Below are 20,438 nucleotides of genomic sequence, written 5' to 3'. Positions count from 1 at the left end.
TATAACTTTATAGTAATACTTAACAAAGGTTTAGAATAAGTATTTTTATACAATAAAGGGTTTTCTAGCCATTTATCTATTAACTAGCTCAAAATATGTGATTTGTCCAGTATTTATTAACTTTGTGAATCACACATACATAAACATATTTTTTTATATATAGGGGTAGACAGAGCAACAGTCTTTAAAATAATAAAAAGTCACGTGCAACCAGGTGGATTTAAAAGCAATTTGGTATTAAAAGAAAAATAGTGATACAATGCTGAAAACATATCCATTTAAAATGAAAAAAATCAGGTTATTTTGATATGAAAAGTTACGGTGGTGGTTATTCGATTATATCAGACGTGTAAATATAGTAGTACTTGTAATAGACTTGTAAATTTAGCATTATTCTTTTACTCGATGGGCTAGATTGTCACTATTTGAATCTCAATTCGATTATTGAGTCATCCATCCAGCTGAATGTATTATTTTGGTCTTTTTAAAACTGTTGGCTCTGTCTAAGCGGTAAATATAAACATGATATATGTAGTTTTATAGATATTAGGTCACAAAAAAGGTACTCATCCAAATAACATAATGCGACCTCATTGACATCTCTAACGAAACCCTTAAAAATCTAAGCTATAATTGGACGACCATCAGAACAGTTTTCTCTTCGTAATTCTTATCAGTACGAATACTGAGTACACGCCCTGAAATATAATCATCTGTTCAACGTAATAATTATTAGGATTATTACAGGATATTGTCCATTTGCGGGCAATCAGTATATAACATTATTCGTGCTATAAAAGGATGAAAATAATAGGCAGATATATCATTTGTTGTAATATTCTTCATTTCAGAATAACGTGATTTATCTCTCACGATGTTTTGGCAGGTAATTTTTAAAGGTTTTTTTTGACTACTTGTACTCATGATAGCAAAATTATTGAAAAAGTGGCAACCACTTTATTAATCGGACCACGCTCTAGTCAGTGTAATAAGATTAATAAAATTTTAAATGTTTAACATTTTTGAATTCAGTGTATTTTATAGAGCTGAATGAGAGAAGTTAGATGAAATTGAAACTATTCTAGAGATAAGAATTAAAACGTCAAGTCATACGTCGCAAATTGTATATATCTAATTAACAAACAAACATTGGTTTGGTTACAAATACCAACAAATAAAGAAATGAACTAAGTTACATACGTTTAGAGAAAATATTTTAGCAGGATTTTGTTTCATTAGCTGAAATTCACATAACAATTTGAGCTAAATCTTCATATTTAATTATTCTATTCTGTGTAGCTTGTAGCAATTACGTGTTTGGCGATGATTTCGCTGAACGAAGGCCGTGCGGTGTCAGAACAGAAGATCCGAGTGAAATATGAGAAAGAAGAAAAGCCTGAGCATCATGAGGAATACGTACGTATTTAGAGACCCCTTGTTTTGAATTAATGAAATTCCTTTTGTCCAATCACAGTACGACAAAAAATCTTATTGCCAGTATTAAGGGAACTACTAAAATGAGATCTTATTCACAAAATGGAAACATAATTAGGTGCTTACATTGAAAATTTTTACTTAGAACCAAATTTAACTTTATTCGTCAATATTGAATTGAATAGCATAAAGGCGGCCTTGTTGTAATGCCTACTTTTCCAGACAACTTTTGAGCGGAGCTTTATGGTTTTTAGAGGTATATTAGAAAACAGAGCATTTTTTCAAATTATGACGTGTTCATTAGTTAGGTCAATTCTGGAAAACCAAATAATTTGATAGACATGGAAACAATATTTTTAAACATCGATTATTACAACAGGCTTGGGCGTACCCCTCATATGAGTTCTCTTACAAAGTAGAAGATGAGCACACCCATGATATAAAGAGTCAGCAAGAACACAGACACGGCGACGAAGTGAAAGGCGAATACTGGCTGGTCGAGCCCGACGGTCGCAAGCGTCTTGTCAAGTACCACGCCGACAAGCACAGAGGGTAAGATCTTTTTCTTCTTCCTCCAAGAGTTAATTTTCACGACATATCACATGACACCTTTCGACTGTGATCTGTTTAAAATGTTAAGACATGTTTGGTATGGTGTGCTAAGAAACTTATGGTTAATGTTGTCTATCTAAAATAGTAACGCTGAGGATGAATGATTATGGAATTAAGAGAGAGAGGTAGCGTCAAGTTGCTGAACAACCTTTTTGTAGCTCTAATCTTTCTTTAAATTAATATAGAGTAAGAAAAGACGTTCAGGATATTACTACAGACTCTCAAAATTTTTAATGAAATGATTGAATACCTTATTTTCTTTCAGATTCCAAGCTGACGTGGAATACTCGGCGCCCCACAATCACGTGTACCACAAAAGCAAGCACAATGACGAAGACAACTCGGAAAATGCTAATAAAGAAGAATAGTCTCAACCCCTTTCAACGATATTGCCTTAATTCCAAGAAAATACCAACCGCAGCGAATGAATCGTCGTGATCTCCTTGTGATATTATTTATACTGTTTATTTATTTTGAGCATAATAAGAAATACAGTTTTAATGAGCTCAAATATAACTTCCATCTTTATTTAAAAAATCTTTTATCTTTACGTTTTCCCATTTGCATGCATTAATTCGTATTAAGGGTCGTCCCTGGAGTCAGACTATTATTGTCTAATGTTAACTTAGAGTTGAGCCAAGACATTGACCAATATAGTATAACTTCAAGATACATTTTATTATTTTGTTACTTAAGTAAATAAAGTGATTCATAGCTAGTAACATCATGAATGTCACGATGAGTTAAGAAATATTTTACACAAAAATTATGACAAACGCTAGTCTGCGTGATACCAGTAGTTTCCAAGATTGTCATCAATAAGATGGTTATCACCAAAAGCGCTAGACGACTCCATCTCTTTGTACCTACTCAAAATAGTATTTCATTCATATAGTGCAGCTTTTAATATGAACCAATATTGGGTTTCTCTGCAAAGGTTGCGGTGGTCAAACAGTAGTCACTTCGGGTAAAACCTCACTACCCAACAGTGGTCAAAAGGCGTGTGCCTTTTGACGACCGTGCTCCAGAGCAGTGAGTATGTCACTGGGATTTACGCCGGGAAGAAGTCAATGCAGTGTCGAGTCCTTCATGGACTGGAAGATATTATTTTGTTTTCTTAACTTATTTTCACATCGTTTACCTACCCCAAACGTTAAAAGAGACTATTTTTTTGTGATCATGTTTTTATTTCAATACCTTTTAAATCTATTGTATGGATAAAAAAATTGTGTAGGTTGATGTGCTAAAAGTATAACGGTTATTTCGAATGACAGACGCGCCAACCTTGTTGCTTGGCACCGTGACGATGGGCTGACAAGAGATTAAGTAGTTCATTGTAAAACAAAAGGTAATAATGATAAGGAAGGATCATGGGAAGGACCATTAGTATAATAATGTTATACAATAGTAAAACGCGATCGCATGCGGTAATGTGACCTACTTATAGAACGCGATGCATTTTTTGATTGAAATCATAAATACTATTCTGATGTAGGGTGTCCAGTCGATAGAAAAAAAAAATATTTCATAAATAATTTCTTTTGAAATAAGCATAACCTTTGTTATTTTGTTTCTTCATCAGTCTCGATGTTTTCTGTGTACATAAATTAGTAAAAAAAAAAACAAATAATACACAAATACAAGATTTTCCTATTTTTTTAAAATTTGTTTATATCATAGTCCAAAAAAATTTTAATGCAGTAAATACTTACTACCTTAAATACTGAGTTCAAATAAATTCATGAATTGACACTTTGATCTTTTGTATCTACGGCACGGGCTTGTTCGTAAATGCTCTCACGTTTTGATGTATGAAAATTTTGTGTTGGCAAGACAGATTTATATTCAGTAAATATAGTGTTTAGAATTATAAGTCTGTTTAAATTCATAGAAATCTACGCAAAGCCGATCGATACGGAATTCCTGTTTTAAATGACTGAATAATTGCAGCTTTAGAATAATAACTTCAATAAATAACACAATTATGTTGCACAGTTCTACAGTTTAGTGAGAAAATTAAAGACGTAACAAACAAAACAATGATCGCTTAGATGTAAGGGCACGATTTGTGTTAATCAGTTAAACCTTTGAGCCAAATAAATAGCATTCGAAAAACAAAAATTACACCACAATATAATGAAGCTAATCTCTTTATTTCTCACGTTAATGAGGAAAATTGTGAAATGATAAAGCCCTTCTTGACAAATTGTGTATATCCATAGTTCCAAGGTTCGACAGAAGGTAATACGTTATAGTTTTGATTTTTATACATATGTTTTGTAATTAAACCATAAACTAGCTCTATAAAATTTCTGATTAAAACCGGATGTAATTTAAAACTATCCAAAAGTGGATACTGACTGTCAAAAAGCAATAAACATATGATATCTTTTCTTACAAAACACTGTAATAAATATAATGTAATGTATTTATGAATGTTAATTTTCGTTTTTTAATCTAAGTTTTTTAATCACGTGCATACTACATATCAGCGACGGTCGATATTTTTTAAGAAAGTTGATAATTGCAAATTAATTATTGGTATACCTCAACTCAGATTTTACATGTAATTATATAACTTCTACATATTTATTTAAGAATATAGAAATGACGTTACTACTTATTGTACCTATAATAAATAAGGTTATAAGGTATAAAAAGATCAATTTGTTTGGGTATTATGTAAAATAAATTATATATAGTTTGGGGTTATCTAAATATCATGTGCAACCTAATCTTCAAACCAAGCGTGTGCCACACCTATCTAAAGCTCCTTATATGCCATGCAGCCGTCACAGAGCGTCTAAATCATAGCTTGTCCTGAAACTTTCAACTTTCCTGCTGTCATTTCCTCACTCATGTCCCAGTTAGCAATTTGCCTCACCAAAAAGGTTGCGATCGGGCACAGGTGGGCTTGCATAAGGCAACAAGCCCCTAAGCTCCACATGCAAATTGCGAAATGACATGCAGGATTTGAAACATTTAGTGATTTGCGATATTAATAGTAAACTGGCTCCTGTTAATTGCATATATGGTAATAGTGCAAACTTACTGAACTAATGGTAACAAATTGCACGGATTTCTAAATACGTTAGTTTTATATCAGCAGAATTGAAATACCTACTTAGATCAATTTAATAAAACTTGACTTTTTATCTATGCTTCGCGCCTGCAGCAACTTGTGCTACTCCTGAAGGAATATTTTATCTTTGTGTCTAATTTAATCAAAAATGCTGAGGTTGTTGTTGTGGTTGGATTGGTTTTGACATTCTTCGTTCCAAACAAAAATTATGAAGTATAAATTTTCTCTCTTTTTAAATTTAATGCGATAGTATATATGGTAATTTGCCGTGTGGTTCCCGGCACTATTACAAAAAAGAATAGGACCACTCCATCTCTTTCCCATGGATGTCGTAAAAGGCGACTAAGGGATAGGCTTATAAACTTAGGATTCCTCTTTTAGGCGATGGGCTAGCAACCTGTCACTATTTGAATCTCGGTTCTATCATTAAGCCAAATAGCTGAACGTGGCCATTCAGTCTTTTCAAGACTGTTGGCTCTGTCTACCCCGCAAGGGATATAGACGTGATCATATGTATGTATGTGTATATATGGTATGCGATTATGATAAAACAGACAAACGACTCGTGAGAGTATTGCAAAAAATAAGAGCCGCACATATCTCCTTATCCGCGATATCTTGTAACACTGAACCGCTAACACTCAGCCAGTAGCTAACTTGATTGTTAATCTGTTTTATTGACTTGTTTAATACAGTAATCATTGCACTAAAATCCTTTACGTAACCGTCAAATGGTTCGAGGCTCACAAATTGATCGAGTATAAATTATTGTCGCCCCCAAGGTCACTTCATACAACGAATGTGGAACGGAAAATGATTCTGCGTTAGTTTTTACTGTTACCTACCTTGAAGACTTTTAAGATTAATGAACTTCGGTGTATGTTATTTGTCGATAGTATTGTTCGATAAAGAATATAAACAAATATAAATTATAACAGATTGAGATTCGATGACATGTGTGTAGTACTACCAATAAATAGGTTGAACATTAGACACCTACATAAAACTTATGCTGTTACTAATGTAAATATACTAATATGCAAACATCGAACATTAAGTTATATGATCACGAACACGTAAACCATAATGTTGGTTGGGTGTAAGACACTGACCACGCCATTAAAATTAATTTGATCACAATTGCACAACATCCATACATCCTTGTTAAATCATAAGCGTTATATATATTAGCAGATAGTCTTAACATTGATCGATTAGCCGAAAGGGTAAAATTAAAAGCGTTTATGTAATGTTTAGAATAGAACTAGTTCGAAGATAAGTAATAGCGGCGCAAGGATCGATGATATTAAGCTTTTAGTAGATTAAGAGCTAGGTCGTTTGTTAAGCCATTTATAATGATTTGATCTCACATAAGAAATAGGTCATTGTAATTGCTTCGCGTAAAACTAAAATTCTGGTTAATTCCGTTTCTGTTTTTCGTTTTAATATATATTCTTGATCCCCAGATCTTTATATATATATAGATTTGAAATCGGACATGTGGTGTACCCAAATTTATCAAATCGGTTTGGGCTGTGCGTTGATATGTCCGTCAAACAGTTAGTGATTATCCTTTTTTATAAGTATTAAGGATTTATTGCTTGGGCGCTTCTCATACCTTATCTAATTGAATTTAACACAGTATAATAGTAAACTCTAAAGGTTACTTTTTGATCCATTTAACCGTGGCACTCTCGGATAGAGTTGCAAGCAAAAGCTTGTAAGTGATAAATTGAATATACGTGGTGTATTGTTAAAGAATGGTATCAAGATGAACGCATACGCATTGTGCAAAGGTCACGGGGCTCGGTTCTGATCGATAATCTCGATCACGATGTGGGCTGCTTGGCTACTGATGGCGCTGATCTGTGAACTTTACTCCTTTTCTAGGTGTGTACATGTTAAATGTAACAAATACCACCGGTGAACATTTCGAAACTGTTTAACTAGTTATTTTACAGGTAATGATCTCATTGAAGTAAATTTGCAATTTGCCACCGTCTGATATCCGTTTAGTTAGCAAACAAATTCTTCTGTATTTCAATAAAAAATGCTTGCTTAGTACTTAATTCTTGTTTTTTACGTTGCATATTCTTTTTATTTAATTATTGGTCGGCGGTCTGCTCACGATCTATCTTGAGATTACTTGGTGAATTAGATGTTCTGTTTGTCTTTTTCTCCCTTCCTGCGACATCTAAAGAAAGTACTGGTCATATTGTTCTTTGCTAAAAACACTAGGTATGCATAAAAAGGGTTATGAATATGAATAAATCAAAGAAAATGTGAAGTGTCAAGTGGAAAGATGCAGTCTCTGCCAACATCACAGGGAAAAGGGCGAGATATAATGTATTCATTTTAAACAGAAGTTTAAAATACTAATGGCTAAAGTACAAAGTCCAATTCTGTTTTGGTGACGGAAAATTAGTTCAAGTAGAATTTTCATCAACATCTAAATATAGTAGACAAGGTTAACACATTCCTTTTGGAAATTCTGGTTGCTTAACCTGTAATGAGGTTGATAATAAACATTATTCAGTAAAGCTGATATTTACGACTTACGGCTTGCATAGCGAAGACATTCGACTGAATATTACCTGATTGCAGATACTTATCGATGTCTTTGTACCATTGTTGTCGATGTTAACACCTCTCTATTAACATATTCTGTGGGATTGGCTCGATGGTGAGTGAATTAGTACGTTGATGGTTACCAAATCTGACGTTCATGGTGCTCCCACACTACTGTTGGAAAATGTTTACTAACGTTTTGTTAGCAAACAAAATTGTAAGTAAACTAATTGTAAAATGAAAAAACTTATGTTTGTAAACAGTTAGTACTGGTGACAGCGGAGGAATTATTCTCTCTGGTTCTCTGGTATTTAGCATTTGGCTCATCCAGTAAGAGTTTTTTTTAAAACCTGTTAATACAGAAAGCTTTTCCTTTAAGAAAACCTTAAATTTTGGGAAGTTACTTCATATCTAAAGACCAAACTGCAAATCAATGTTAGTTCTAAAATGTATGTTAACATTTTCGTGTAGTGTGGAAGCATTGTGTATAAGAGTTCCAAATTGTAACAAATGTTAACATTTGTTAGTAAATGTAATAATATTTATTTGAAAACATTTGCAAGCGCAAATACTTACAAATAAGTTAGTGCTGGATTAAACTATATGTTTATGTCTACTGGCCTCTTTACAGGGCATCATCCTGTGTTTGGTTATCAAAATTTCCTGATTTTGAATGTTTTCCAAATTTAATCTTCATAATAGTAAAAATAAATGCTCCTATTCTGAAAGTATCCCAAACTGATGAAACAAATAACTTCACTAAATTTTATATCATTATCAACATTTTTCTGGTCGCTACTTCATGGATAGAGCCTAGGATAGATAGGACAACAAGCAGAAAGTAAAGGGCAGATCTCTACTCTACCTATTTATCACTGCGTTAGAAGAGATACTTTTAAATACTACTAAACTAATTTTAAATACTTGAAAAAACAGTCGTCAGAATTTGTTCGAAACACTGAGCAATTCAAATTGATTAGTGAACATTGGCTCATTATTTATTTTTAACAATAACAAAAACAACAAGTTTCTATCCTTGATCAATAAATGTTATTGGTAACTGGTTTAAAAATTGTTGAAATATTACATTCTAATGTATATAATGATATAGATCTAGTTCTGATTGCTAGACTAAAACCATTGAGGAGAGTTAGTCCAGCTAAACTTTAGGAAATATAGAAAGAACTAAAACCATTTAGCCACGCAAAAGAAGTCATGGGCAAAAATTCAAAAATTGTCGTAATTACTTATTAAGACGTTAATTTAATAATGCCCCGGGTCTTGCACGATAGTAGATAGAAACTAAGTTTGGTTTTTATTGTCTGTGGCTTCGGGTGTTTTGTGCTAAGGTAAAACTAAAAGCTCATACAAATGTCTACTAGTGTCTAGTCTAAGTCTACTAGTCACCTTTATGAGCAGGACGATGCAAGAATAACAAGCCATGTAGGAATGGCTTGTTATTATCGGCAGAGTATAATAGGACCAATATGCAAAATAAAGCAATATTTGCAGATAGGTATGTTGGTTTATTTCGCAGTCATGTCTAAGTAATTAATTACTATTGGTCGAATTCTTCAAGTTTAATATCACTGACGTTGCCTAACAGTATCAATTAAAACTGGAGTGAAGAGATCTTGGTCTCGCCAATTCGTCATTGCGCATTTTTAAAGTGACATGTCGCAATATGATACCATTTGGCAATTTGCTGCACTCGGTTGGATATATTTTTGTTGTGTCATTGATGCAATGTATTGTGATAAGAAAAAGTCTTTCATGATGCTAGATGAGCTTTAAGCTTACTCAACAGTGAGATCAGGGCTAATATAAAAAATTATTCTTATCTAGAAATTTCGTATAGTTAGATATATGTAATTTCATAATACATTGGTAATTGTGTACACAGATACTACAGTATCTAGTGCTTGGGTTTTAATTGCAATAATTTGCAAATGTATGATTTTTTTTAATTGATTAAGTTAAGATAATGTCTATGACATTTGCACTTTCATCTTTTCTTTTGGGTTGGAAATCTTAACTAAACATTGCATTTATGTGCTTATATCTTTAACAAAATTTTGTATAGATCTTAGAGTATCGACTTAATTATAAATAATTAAAGATTTAATATTTGACTTAACGGAGTGTCTATTTAGAAATGTTCATTTTTCATTCAATAATCCATCCCTAAAATATTTGTACTCTGGCGCCATCTAGAGATTCGACGCATAAACGACTACAACTTTGCTTAAGATTTGAAAGTAAAAGTATAATATAAATAAGTAACCATTAAGCGTTGCTTGCTAGTTGTTACTTAGTTATTTCTACAAAACGCACACGTTTATTAACTTTATAACGACATTGTTTCGCAGACGTCCACTAGATGTACCTAATATTGATACATTGTAGATAAGCTGTACCTAGATAGAGCATTAAAATTGGACGAATATTGATACTGAACTTTCTATACACTACTCTTGACATACAAAGTTGGTACTCCAATTCTGACAATATCGCCTTACAATCTCAAGTGTTGAGACGGCATGACTGATGGATACAATGAACTGACATTACAAGGATTTTCAGTACTTGCCTCATTTACCAAAGGTTTGCATACAGTAGCATCAGCAATTTTAATTGACAACAGGACCTTTGTCGATGCAAATACATCCGCTGCCGACCACATTGTTTCACTTATCAGATTACCCGATCCTATAAAAAGAGGGCTATACTGATATGGCCCTTCAATACTACCGCAACGTGATTCAGTTACGAATATGGATTTTACTTATTTCAAGGCAAGTTTAGGTTTGAAAAATGATCAATACATTTCCGGGTGAACTATATTTTTTAATGATTTTTGAAGTGATTAGTTTGGTAAAAGAAAGTGTGGACATAGAAAATAGAAATGCGGATGTTACATTTATGAGATAGTTTTTCTTGTATTATAATTACCGTCCTGAAAGAGCTCAAGAGATTGTCTAAAATAAGGCACAAACACATTGTGAGCATGTCCGTGTCGTTTAAGGGTCGGATCTTGAGTACAGCGACGGGAGTAATTTGTATAAGTATTTTATTAGCTTTGCAATCAAATTTCCGATTTTCTGGAATTTCTGTTGGTTTTCAAGTTTTTAAATTTTAGAAAATTAAGGGACCTATTATTATTTGTCGATATAAAGTCTATCTTACCTATTGCTTGAATTTCTAAGTCCAACAAAACATATAGGTGATCTGTATGAATTTTTCCTAAGCCATATATATAGAGTATGCATGTGCACTTTATCGCAACACCAACTTAAAGTTTTCTGTTTGGTCAGCTGGTTGATTTAGAGCAAGATCCCAGGGCCGTAAGACACAACTTATTTTCTAAAGAATGGATCTTTCGATTCTCAGTAGTCTTTCATGTACATTTAATACCTGCATGTTTGTGAGACTTGCCCGGTGACACCTGCGCAGGTACCAGGCGAGAAAGGTAACTAAAAATCACAGTTACTTAACTTAAATTTTTATGACTGATTTTTATATATATTTTATAGAATATTACTCTGAAGTCATATCAGAGAAGTCAGACGCTTTCCATGCGCCAGAACTTTTGTCAGACGCTTTAAAGCTCTATCAAAAAAAAATTAACTTAATTTATTTTTAAATGTCTGACTTTTATATATGTTATTCAGATAACTATTACAAAGTTGTATTAAATCAGTCAGACAGTTTGTAATGACCAAACACCCCTTAAACACAAGAATTACTCAGCCTCGAGTATGAGCGCGATAGCACAATGCGCATGCGCGTCAGAGTAAAATATCTAATATTTGAAAAGTACTTACTGTTTTCAATTTCATATTTTTGCATATCTATTCAAATACGATGAAATTTATAATTAAAATAATAATTGATCATTTTTAAAATAATATAATATATTGCATATAAATAGGGGAAAATGAATTTTTTTGTAGCAATAGCCTTTCAAAAAGAATGAAAATTTTATTTTATTTTAAACTAGCGATCCGCCCCGGCTTCGCACGGATGCACAGCCGATACTAAATATATGTATCTCTATTAGAACTAACTAAAGGACCGCCCAAAGCGGCTAAGTCTTGCTCCCGGCAAAAGTGTCACTTCTGCCTGCAGTCCCGCAGCGCAACCTGTTGTTTTAGGATATTGTTTAGATCTAAGAAGAACTTTTGCGTAGGTGTAGTTTTAAGAACAAAAGCTAAAAATAATCTCATGAAAATTATTAGACTTCGTGCACGACCGCTGCGTAGGGAGTAGCCGGAGCACTTCGCAACGGACCGTGCAGCAGAAATCGTAATATTTTAATTTCACCACAACTTCAAAACCAAACGTCCAATTTTAATCATTCAAGACCAAATATTATCTACATAAACTGTACTTATTGATGAAATTATTTATTTTGATAAGGATTAATATCATGAGTAAAAAAAACGCGTTTAAATGTAGACCAAAAAAAATTCAAGATTTTTAAATAAAAATGTGGTTGTTGTGCCTCACTCGACATAGATAGGTATAGTGTGTCGCGGACTTTTTTGTAGATATTTATAAGATCTACAATTAATTAAAACATTTTATGGTTCTATCTTTTGTAGTTTAGGCAGCGTACGCAAAATAAGTAACTTTTTGGTTGATTTTTTTCAGTTTGTGTCCGAAAAATCCAAATATATTACGGAACCCTATTTTTTTCCAAAATAAAATATAGTCTATGTTACTCGTGGATAATGTAGCTTTCGAATGGTGAAAGAATTTTTAAAATCGGTCCAGTAGTTTTTGAGCCTATTTCATCAAAATAATCATTTGAAATTTCATCATTTATTAAATCTCTATACTGTCCATTCAAGTCATCGTCCTCATCATCAGTTAGATTGTCGTTGCTGGCAGCATTTTCTGTAAAAATAAAATCATAAACAATTAAAAAATAAAATGACAAATATAATAATAGATTTGCAAAAATATGAAATTGAAAACAGTAAGTACTTTTCAAATATTAGATATTTTACTCTGACGCGCATGCGCATTGTGCTATCGCGCTCATACTCGAGGCTGAGTAATTCTTGTGTTTAAGGGGTGTTTGGTCATTACAAACTGTCTGACTGATTTAATACAACTTTGTAATAGTTATCTGAATAACATATATAAAAGTCAGACATTTAAAAATAAATTAAGTTAATTTTTTTTTGATAGAGCTTTAAAGCGTCTGACAAAAGTTCTGGCGCATGGAAAGCGTCTGACTTCTCTGATATGACTTCAGAGTAATATTCTATAAAATATATATAAAAATCAGTCATAAAAATTTAAGTTAAGTAACTGTGATTTTTAGTTACCTTTCTCGCCTGGTACCTGCGCAGGTGTCACCGGGCAAGTCTCACAAACATGCAGGTATTAAATGTACATGAAAGACTACTGAGAATCGAAAGATCCATTCTTTAGAAAATAAGTTGTGTCTTACGGCTCTGGGATCTTGGACTAATTGGTAGAGAATGCCAAACGTCATTAAGTCCGCCTTTTGTACTTTTTTTTTGTGCAAAAAAGTTTTAAAAAAATAAATAAAAGAGCCAATTGTCGACTCAAACAAAGCAATATTAAAATCACGAGCCTTTGGTTATATACTTAGATCATGGAAATCGGGATGAAATTGCCTTATATTATTTCAATGTCTTTATTGCAGATATTATTGCTTTTCAACGGCTGCCTGGTGAAAGGATCTCCCCTGGCGATGCTCCAGCATGCTACTTCTTCTCAGAGTTTCGTGTTTCATCCAGCTGCTTCCACGCATGCACCAGCGGCCGCTGGTAATTGTTTTTTAAAAAGAAATTAATTTGTATTTTTTTTAATGGTTAAAGCGAATGACTTATCTTCGTGCCGTGCAGTTTGGTACCATAAGGAAAGCTGTTTCAATGAGTGCCATCAATTTACTTTTTACAACATTTTATTGGTATCTTAGAAAAAGATATAAATTTATTGTAGTATCTGTTCAATAAATACAAATTGTGTGTTTAAAAATGTTTTTAATGTTACAGGTCCATCCTCGAATGATCAATATGGCACAAACAGCGGTCAGGTAACAATTTTGTAATTTTTAACTTGATAAAACTGCTGTGATAATTATTTTTTCATGTACCAATGTCATGTCAAGTTTCTACAAAATTTTAATTGTAACTGCTGATACATTTCAATTTATTAATTCTTCACTGTTTAATTTTTTTTATTTTTCACTATTCTACGACTTGTGACCCCTTATTACCTAGTTGATTTTGCATTTCAACAATTTATGCAGCAACTATTAGCTATTATAATTTTGTTCTTTTTACAAGTGCTTTGTCTTAACATACATATAAATATACAGTTATTTATTTTCTTATGAGACGTTTTTGGTCGTTTTTACCTGTGTTCATTGATTTGCAGGCTAAATACGAATACAAATATGAAGTGTCAGACCTGCAGACTGGAGACAGGAAGTCCCACTGGGAGAGCAGGGAAGGGGACCGGGTGAGGGGAGTGTACACTCTCTACGAGCCCGATGGTGCGCTGAGAACCGTCGAATATTCGGCCGACGCTGTCAATGGGTGAGAATCAGCCTTATTATGTGATTTTACGCTTAGAGAATGATGTATGTACTTCGATCATACATTCCAGAAATGTATGGTCTATGATGTAGAAATTTTGAATTTTTTCTTTACTTTAAATGCTTAAGAGCACCAGCAAATTTTGCTTGAATAATAAATTTTACAAGAATTTATTAAACACATTTATGTTACACTGTTTTCCTTATTGGGTTTTACATTTTGGTAGGAGTTACGATAGTCACGTTTACATAGTCACCTCTCATCTCAATGGAGAGAAGCCTGCGGTGCGGGCTGATAAATTTATAATGATATAAATCCAGTGAATACGTCTTTACAGATTTAACGCAGTTGTAAGAAGAGATGAACGCACAAGGCACGCCCACTCCCGCGTCGACTCTCCTTTTAAATCTATTACCAATAACGTCCAAGATGGCTACAACACGGGCCAGACAGACAATTCAGCTAATAGGAGTTACTTAGCACCGAACCAAGGTAACGAATACTCAGGGTATCCGCCGGCAAGTGGCTCTTACAACTCTGGCTTCAGTGTCAACCATCCGAAAAAGGGCGGGGAAAATCCGTCACCTCCTTACGGTTATGCTGCTTAAAGAACACCTTTTAAAAGAATCAGTATGTTTGCGAATGCTTAGGTTAATTGGCGATCGTAACATATTATTTGTATGATTGGTCAATTCATGAAGGTTTCTCTTAGAACTTTGTATAGAGTGTAACAAAAAGGCCACATGTGTACTTATAGAGAGATCACCGATCAAATAATTTTACCCGACTGCAAAGGACGGGTTATTAATATTTTCATTCTATTCCCCTTGAAGAAAATTTATCGTTTTTATTTGAAAACTGAGTTTATAAGTATAGATTTGCCTTTTATACTAGAATTAATACTAAACAAATAAATGATACTGTTGTTAGCGATCAACGCAAGTTAAACTGTTGGTAGACATATGGTCTTATATACATAACAAAACTGCAACGACAACGCATCTTGCATGTTACTTGATTTCATGTACTGCGCAGATGCGGTTTCTGCTGACGGATTTATACACAAGAGAAAAAGTGAATCTCAACGGATTAGTACCTACCTATTCTAGTATGTAAATAAGTTACCTTTTAATTTATATCGTGCTGTACGTGGTATTATTTAAGTTTAATAAACACTGTCTTACGGTTATTTTTTGTTTTAATAGCTTAATAGTTAATATAAATTCGTCAACTACGAGTTTAAAATTTTGCAGTGACCTAAGTAATTTACTTTGAAAGATTCTTAATTAAACTTATTGGTCTTCGATCTTACCCCACTTTTTTTGTGAGGTCACTACAGTTTGTAAGTTTGTGTTGTTTTTTTACACTATTCATATTATTGACCACTTAATAAAAAAATCTTGTGTTTTTTTTTTTATAAATTTTATTCGTTAGCGCTACCGATTTATGCTTTATATTTACAAATTTTATGAAAGTTTTATCTATCTTGAAAGACGTCGAAGAAGTCGAAATGAAAGATATTGTGTTCGGTCTAGTGATGGTGACCATGGTGAGGATTGTGGATATGATGATGATGCGTCTTGTGATGGACATCAGCATTGAAACTGTAAAGAATAAAAATAGTTTAATTTTAACCAATACATATGACGAATAATAGTTCTCGAAGTGTCACATTGTCATCGTCCAGACCTTTGCTCCGGTTGTATGAAGGTCAAGACCTCGGAGTCCACATACATATTTCCGACTCGAAAGTGGGTAAGCCAGCTTATTACACGAATTGATTTTCGATAGATTCGTTTCTTTAGGGAAAAGAAAAACCTAATTTTTTTAAATCATGTGTTTTGCTTTGTATGAAGGCCTTCTTATGTGACTTTAACACTACCCTGTCTGTCTCTGTAAAACCCGATGTGATACACGATGTTATCCTGCTACTCACGAAAAGAGAAAATACTGTTGTACTATGTTTTTTCTTCACAACTAGATCAGAGCTTCTTGTATTAAATCTTGCGTTAATAGTCAATCATATCCTAACTGCTCTACATCTTGCTTACAAGAGGATAAGGAGGCAAACGATAACGCGATTGCAATGGTTACTTTTAGGGCAGCACGGACTTGATTTGAGCAAGTGCGAATCGATAAAAGAAGAAGTCCAAAAATGCTAAGGTATAAACAAAGCTGCTTACCCATGGTGATCATCAGCAACGTAATGAACAGACCGCAGGTTGCCATCAGGTTCCACCAGGGAGTAAGCGCCCTTCACCAAGTCCCCATGGCGCCATTCCGTCTGGGCCTTCTCATCTCCTGTGTGGTGGTCCGACACCGAGTACGAGAACTGGTAAGAGGGTATGTGGTGCTGGAAGTAGTAGAAAATAAATATAGAAAAGTTAAATAACAAATAATTATATAAGGGTTAGCTTCTCCTGAATACTTAATAACACGTCTAGCTTACCTTAACTGTTGATGACTAAAATATACTAGAAATTTTAAGGCTTATTGAAAATGAAACAACAGGTAAAATTTGATTTTAAGGGTCACAGTTGAAAACAGTACAAAAAATTAATTTCCTTTATTAATTTACTCACGTGTTGGTGGTGGTCCAAGTGTACAGGGTGACCTAGGTCATGGTGTCCGTGATGTCCGATGTGGTGAGCGTCGTGGTGAATCTGGTGATGATGATCCACGCGGGACTGGTGAGACACGGCCACGGGGTTGGCCTCCGTGCAGGCCAGGACAAGGCAGGCGGCTATGATCTGAAATTATTGAATTACTTCCTTAATCATACCTTTGTAAATAATTTTTGTGTTAGGTATACACTTTGGGGCAAATTCGTATCTCTGTGTTGTTGCGATTTAGATTTTTGAAGGCATCTCGACTAAGACGTTCCCTGTATGATATCCATAATGATATAAGTTTTGGGGCAAGTAAATTATCCCTAAAAAACTTGTGACAGCTATGGTAAGAGAGAAAGAGATAAGAGTAACTTTCTCCTCCTGTTTTTTGTAGCGAAGATTGCGTATTTTTAAATTAAAATAAGCACAATCAGTTAAAACATATTTCTCTTAACTTACTTGGAACCACATTTTGTATGTTTATCCCTCTTTGTTATACTTCTGTTCGAACTCAAATGATGTTTGTATCAAAGAAGAGGCTCCTTATATTTGGCTAGAAGACCGGGGTAATGACTTAGTACTCAGTAATTATAGCGACATTCAGTAATTGTGCAGTTGATTGGCAGCCGCTGAAATAGGCAAGTGCGAAACATTGTTGCCTAAAAGTGCCTGCTTGATGAAAAATTGTGGTTCAAAAATTAGATACTAATTTTTATCCGAAGCTTCGCCCGCGAGAATTTAGCTCCACCAACAAAAGATTACAGATTTTTCGCAAATCCCGCGGGACTATAGTTTTAGTAGAAGGAGTATTTAACAAGATATATGTATTTGGCATAACAAAATAGAATTCAGGTGATAAGATGTATAATAATCTCGTGGTTGATTGTTAAATCATTCCAACATGGGTTTGGTTACCCTGTAAGATTGCGGAGAACAGACGGGAGTCGTGTGAAATATGACTTACATAGAACCGTGGTTACAGGAGGACCCTGAGTTCCTCTCTGTTTAGGTAAGGACGCAACCGGGAATACCGCCAGGAGGATTATAAAAATGAGAAATATAAAAAACCATATATCCAAAAAATAGTAGGCATCTCCAAATATTTCTGCACGGAATGCCAATATGACGTATAATAACTGAGTAATCCGCGAAAGCGTTTCCTGACGAGCTGACGGGTCAAGGGGCCGGAGATCTAAAAACTAGCTATGATTATAGCCTACTGATCGAACTAGATAACGCTAATTAACTTACATTAGTCGTACACATGCATGTTTTACCTTCTGATTTCGTTGATTTCTTTAAGAATAACTTATGACAGAAAAAGTCTCATTCAATCCATAACTTTTATTTTAAGAACACAAATTTATTTCACAAAATACAGACTGAAAGTTTATAAGTATTGAATTAAGGACACGAATATCTGTTAATTTTTTCTTTAAAGGTTTTGTTACGAAATGTTAATAGAAAATCATAATGAATATGCTACTGAAGTTGTGTTTTAAGTATCCATAATAGAGGCTTCGGTATCTCCGCGCAGCCTCAGCGTGATCTTCTTTCTGTGCGTTTTAGTTATACCCTGAGTGACCTTGATATCGGTGACCCAAATATTCTCCATTGCGTGTTTGATGATCTCTTAGATGGTGATCATCGTGTCGATGTTCTTCTTGAATGTAACCATGATTTTCTCTATTATTTTGATCTCTGATGAGTTGCTTCTTTTGCGCGTAGTCTAGGAGTTCGTCGAAATTTCTGAATTTTGTGTTTTGTGGCGATTTGATGTGGTAAGGTAGGATAATGTATTGTCCGCCTGGCCCTTGGATGTACTGTCTGCCTCCGGTCCTCATGTATCTGTAATCGAGGACTAAGGTGGGCTGGTGGAAGTCAGGACTGTTGAACTCTTCGAGAATCCTGTGAATGTGATTTTGGTTTATTTTGGTTTATTAAGAGTTTAATAGTTCGATATCCTTTTTCATTTTAATAGGAATTTAAGGACATCCCTATCTTAAGCGCTTGTCTAGACTTATTATGGTCATAAAGAATGAATTATAAAGAAAGAAAATTTTAATACTCACTCTTCCTCTCGTTTATCCTGGAACAGTATGAAAATCAAATTACTTAAATTGAAATTGAATATACATCGTTAGAGTATAGATAAATTTGAAAAATATGATGATAGTGATAGCCACAGAACATTGTTAGCCCAGCAGGCAACCTACGGTAACACTTGATAAAAAACTCAGATTCAGGATGTAAAGAAGAAATAAAAATAGATATAATTTCAAAATTGGATACAAGGTAACGCTTTTTGATGTTAACATAACTTCAGTCTAATTATATCTACTACCGCTTCAATCGAACAAAATAATATAGATCTTTATTATAAATCATGGACGAATGCATTTTGTCTACATTAAAAATATATAAAATATTTTTATAAATAGTGCATAAGATATAATGAGAAAGAAAGAGAGAATAACAAGCATATTAGTATAACATTACAGAATTTTACTTACATGTTCATTGTAATTATAAACACGGTTGTGGGGATTGAACCTTAGACCTTCAGGATCTTTCGAGATTTGTTCTCCTTGTCCCAGGGCTGTCGCCACAGCAGCTAATACATATAAAATCTGTAAAAATATTTACATGACCATTAATTACGGCTTTATATTATTTTTATGAAAATATATATTTTTTTGTTGATGAGCTAATATAATGTCACTTATCCTTATGTGTGAGATATGAATAGGAAAAAGGTAGTTTAAAATCTATAAAGTGGAGGAAAAAAAATAATTTTCTAGACATATAGTGGACAAGACGCTGTTCTTATGTACTTAATTCTTAATATACAAGATGTTTGGGATTCTCACCCAAATCATGACGACTAAAGCGTTTGTATCCTCTCGATAATAAAACTTCAATGATAATAATATACAAATAGGGCGTGTGTTACACTTGTAAATCTGAGATAATTAACGGATGAGGATGTTACTATTAAGTAATTATTCTTAAAAGATTATGCAAAATGATTAATCATCTGTTCTTATTATAAAACAGTTGATAACGTATTTTTAAAATAACTAGGTATGTGTAATGAAGTTAGAAAAAAGATACTTATCTTACGGTACACAGTATGAAGGACAACTTTTAAAAGAAAAAAAAATGGGGCTTATGTCTGTTGATACCTTATCCATACATACATACGGTATATAAAGTCAATAGTTTTGGAAACACCACGTTTAGCTGGTTGTTGGCTAAAGTATGGAATTTAGAGTCAGTGTCGGTTTGCTTGCCCCTCGCCTACAAGAAAAAATCCAAGATTTTAAAGGTAGGATCTCCGCGTGGATGGTTTATTTCTCCATTTGAGTAACTCTGACAATGAAATCTTAGAAATATCAGTTGGACCCAAATACGGCTAGGCGTATAATAATTAAGGAGATCCCTCTATTGAGCTACTGCTGTTAAGCTCGTGTTCTGTTGTAAGTATTTTTTCATAGTATGTCCGACCTTGATAAGTAGCATGTAGCAGTAAATTACTGACAGTGACGAAAAGTT

The 20,438-nt window shown here is 33.7% G+C and overlaps 3 protein-coding genes across 3 annotated transcripts; 2 read left to right on the top strand and 1 right to left on the bottom strand.

Annotated features, from left to right (window-relative positions):
• Positions 1-874: 874 nt before the first annotated feature.
• LOC106131860 (cuticle protein 8-like) lies at positions 875-2,414 on the top strand. Its single transcript, XM_013331102.1, has 4 exons — positions 875-886; positions 1,300-1,416; positions 1,814-1,986; positions 2,312-2,414. The coding sequence occupies exons 1-4, from the start codon at positions 875-877 to the stop codon at positions 2,412-2,414; spliced, it is 405 nt and encodes a 134-aa protein (XP_013186556.1).
• An 8,056-nt stretch (positions 2,415-10,470) lies between these two features.
• Positions 10,471-14,882, top strand: LOC106131868 (larval cuticle protein A1A-like). Its single transcript, XM_013331114.2, has 5 exons — positions 10,471-10,491; positions 13,377-13,500; positions 13,729-13,769; positions 14,114-14,274; positions 14,612-14,882. The coding sequence occupies exons 1-5, from the start codon at positions 10,471-10,473 to the stop codon at positions 14,880-14,882; spliced, it is 618 nt and encodes a 205-aa protein (XP_013186568.2).
• Positions 14,883-15,805: 923 nt separating this feature from the next.
• LOC106131876 (adult-specific cuticular protein ACP-20-like) lies at positions 15,806-17,354 on the bottom strand. Its single transcript, XM_013331128.2, has 4 exons — positions 17,343-17,354; positions 16,857-17,024; positions 16,458-16,627; positions 15,806-15,878 (listed from the first exon to the last, which is right to left on the bottom strand). The coding sequence occupies exons 1-4, from the start codon at positions 17,352-17,354 to the stop codon at positions 15,806-15,808; spliced, it is 423 nt and encodes a 140-aa protein (XP_013186582.2).
• Between the last annotated feature and the right edge of the window lie 3,084 nt (positions 17,355-20,438).

This window comes from Amyelois transitella, chromosome 7 (genome assembly GCF_032362555.1).
Source record: "Amyelois transitella isolate CPQ chromosome 7, ilAmyTran1.1, whole genome shotgun sequence".
Taxonomy (NCBI): Eukaryota; Metazoa; Arthropoda; class Insecta; order Lepidoptera; family Pyralidae; genus Amyelois; species Amyelois transitella.
This window is presented reverse-complemented; position numbering and strand designations above follow the sequence as displayed.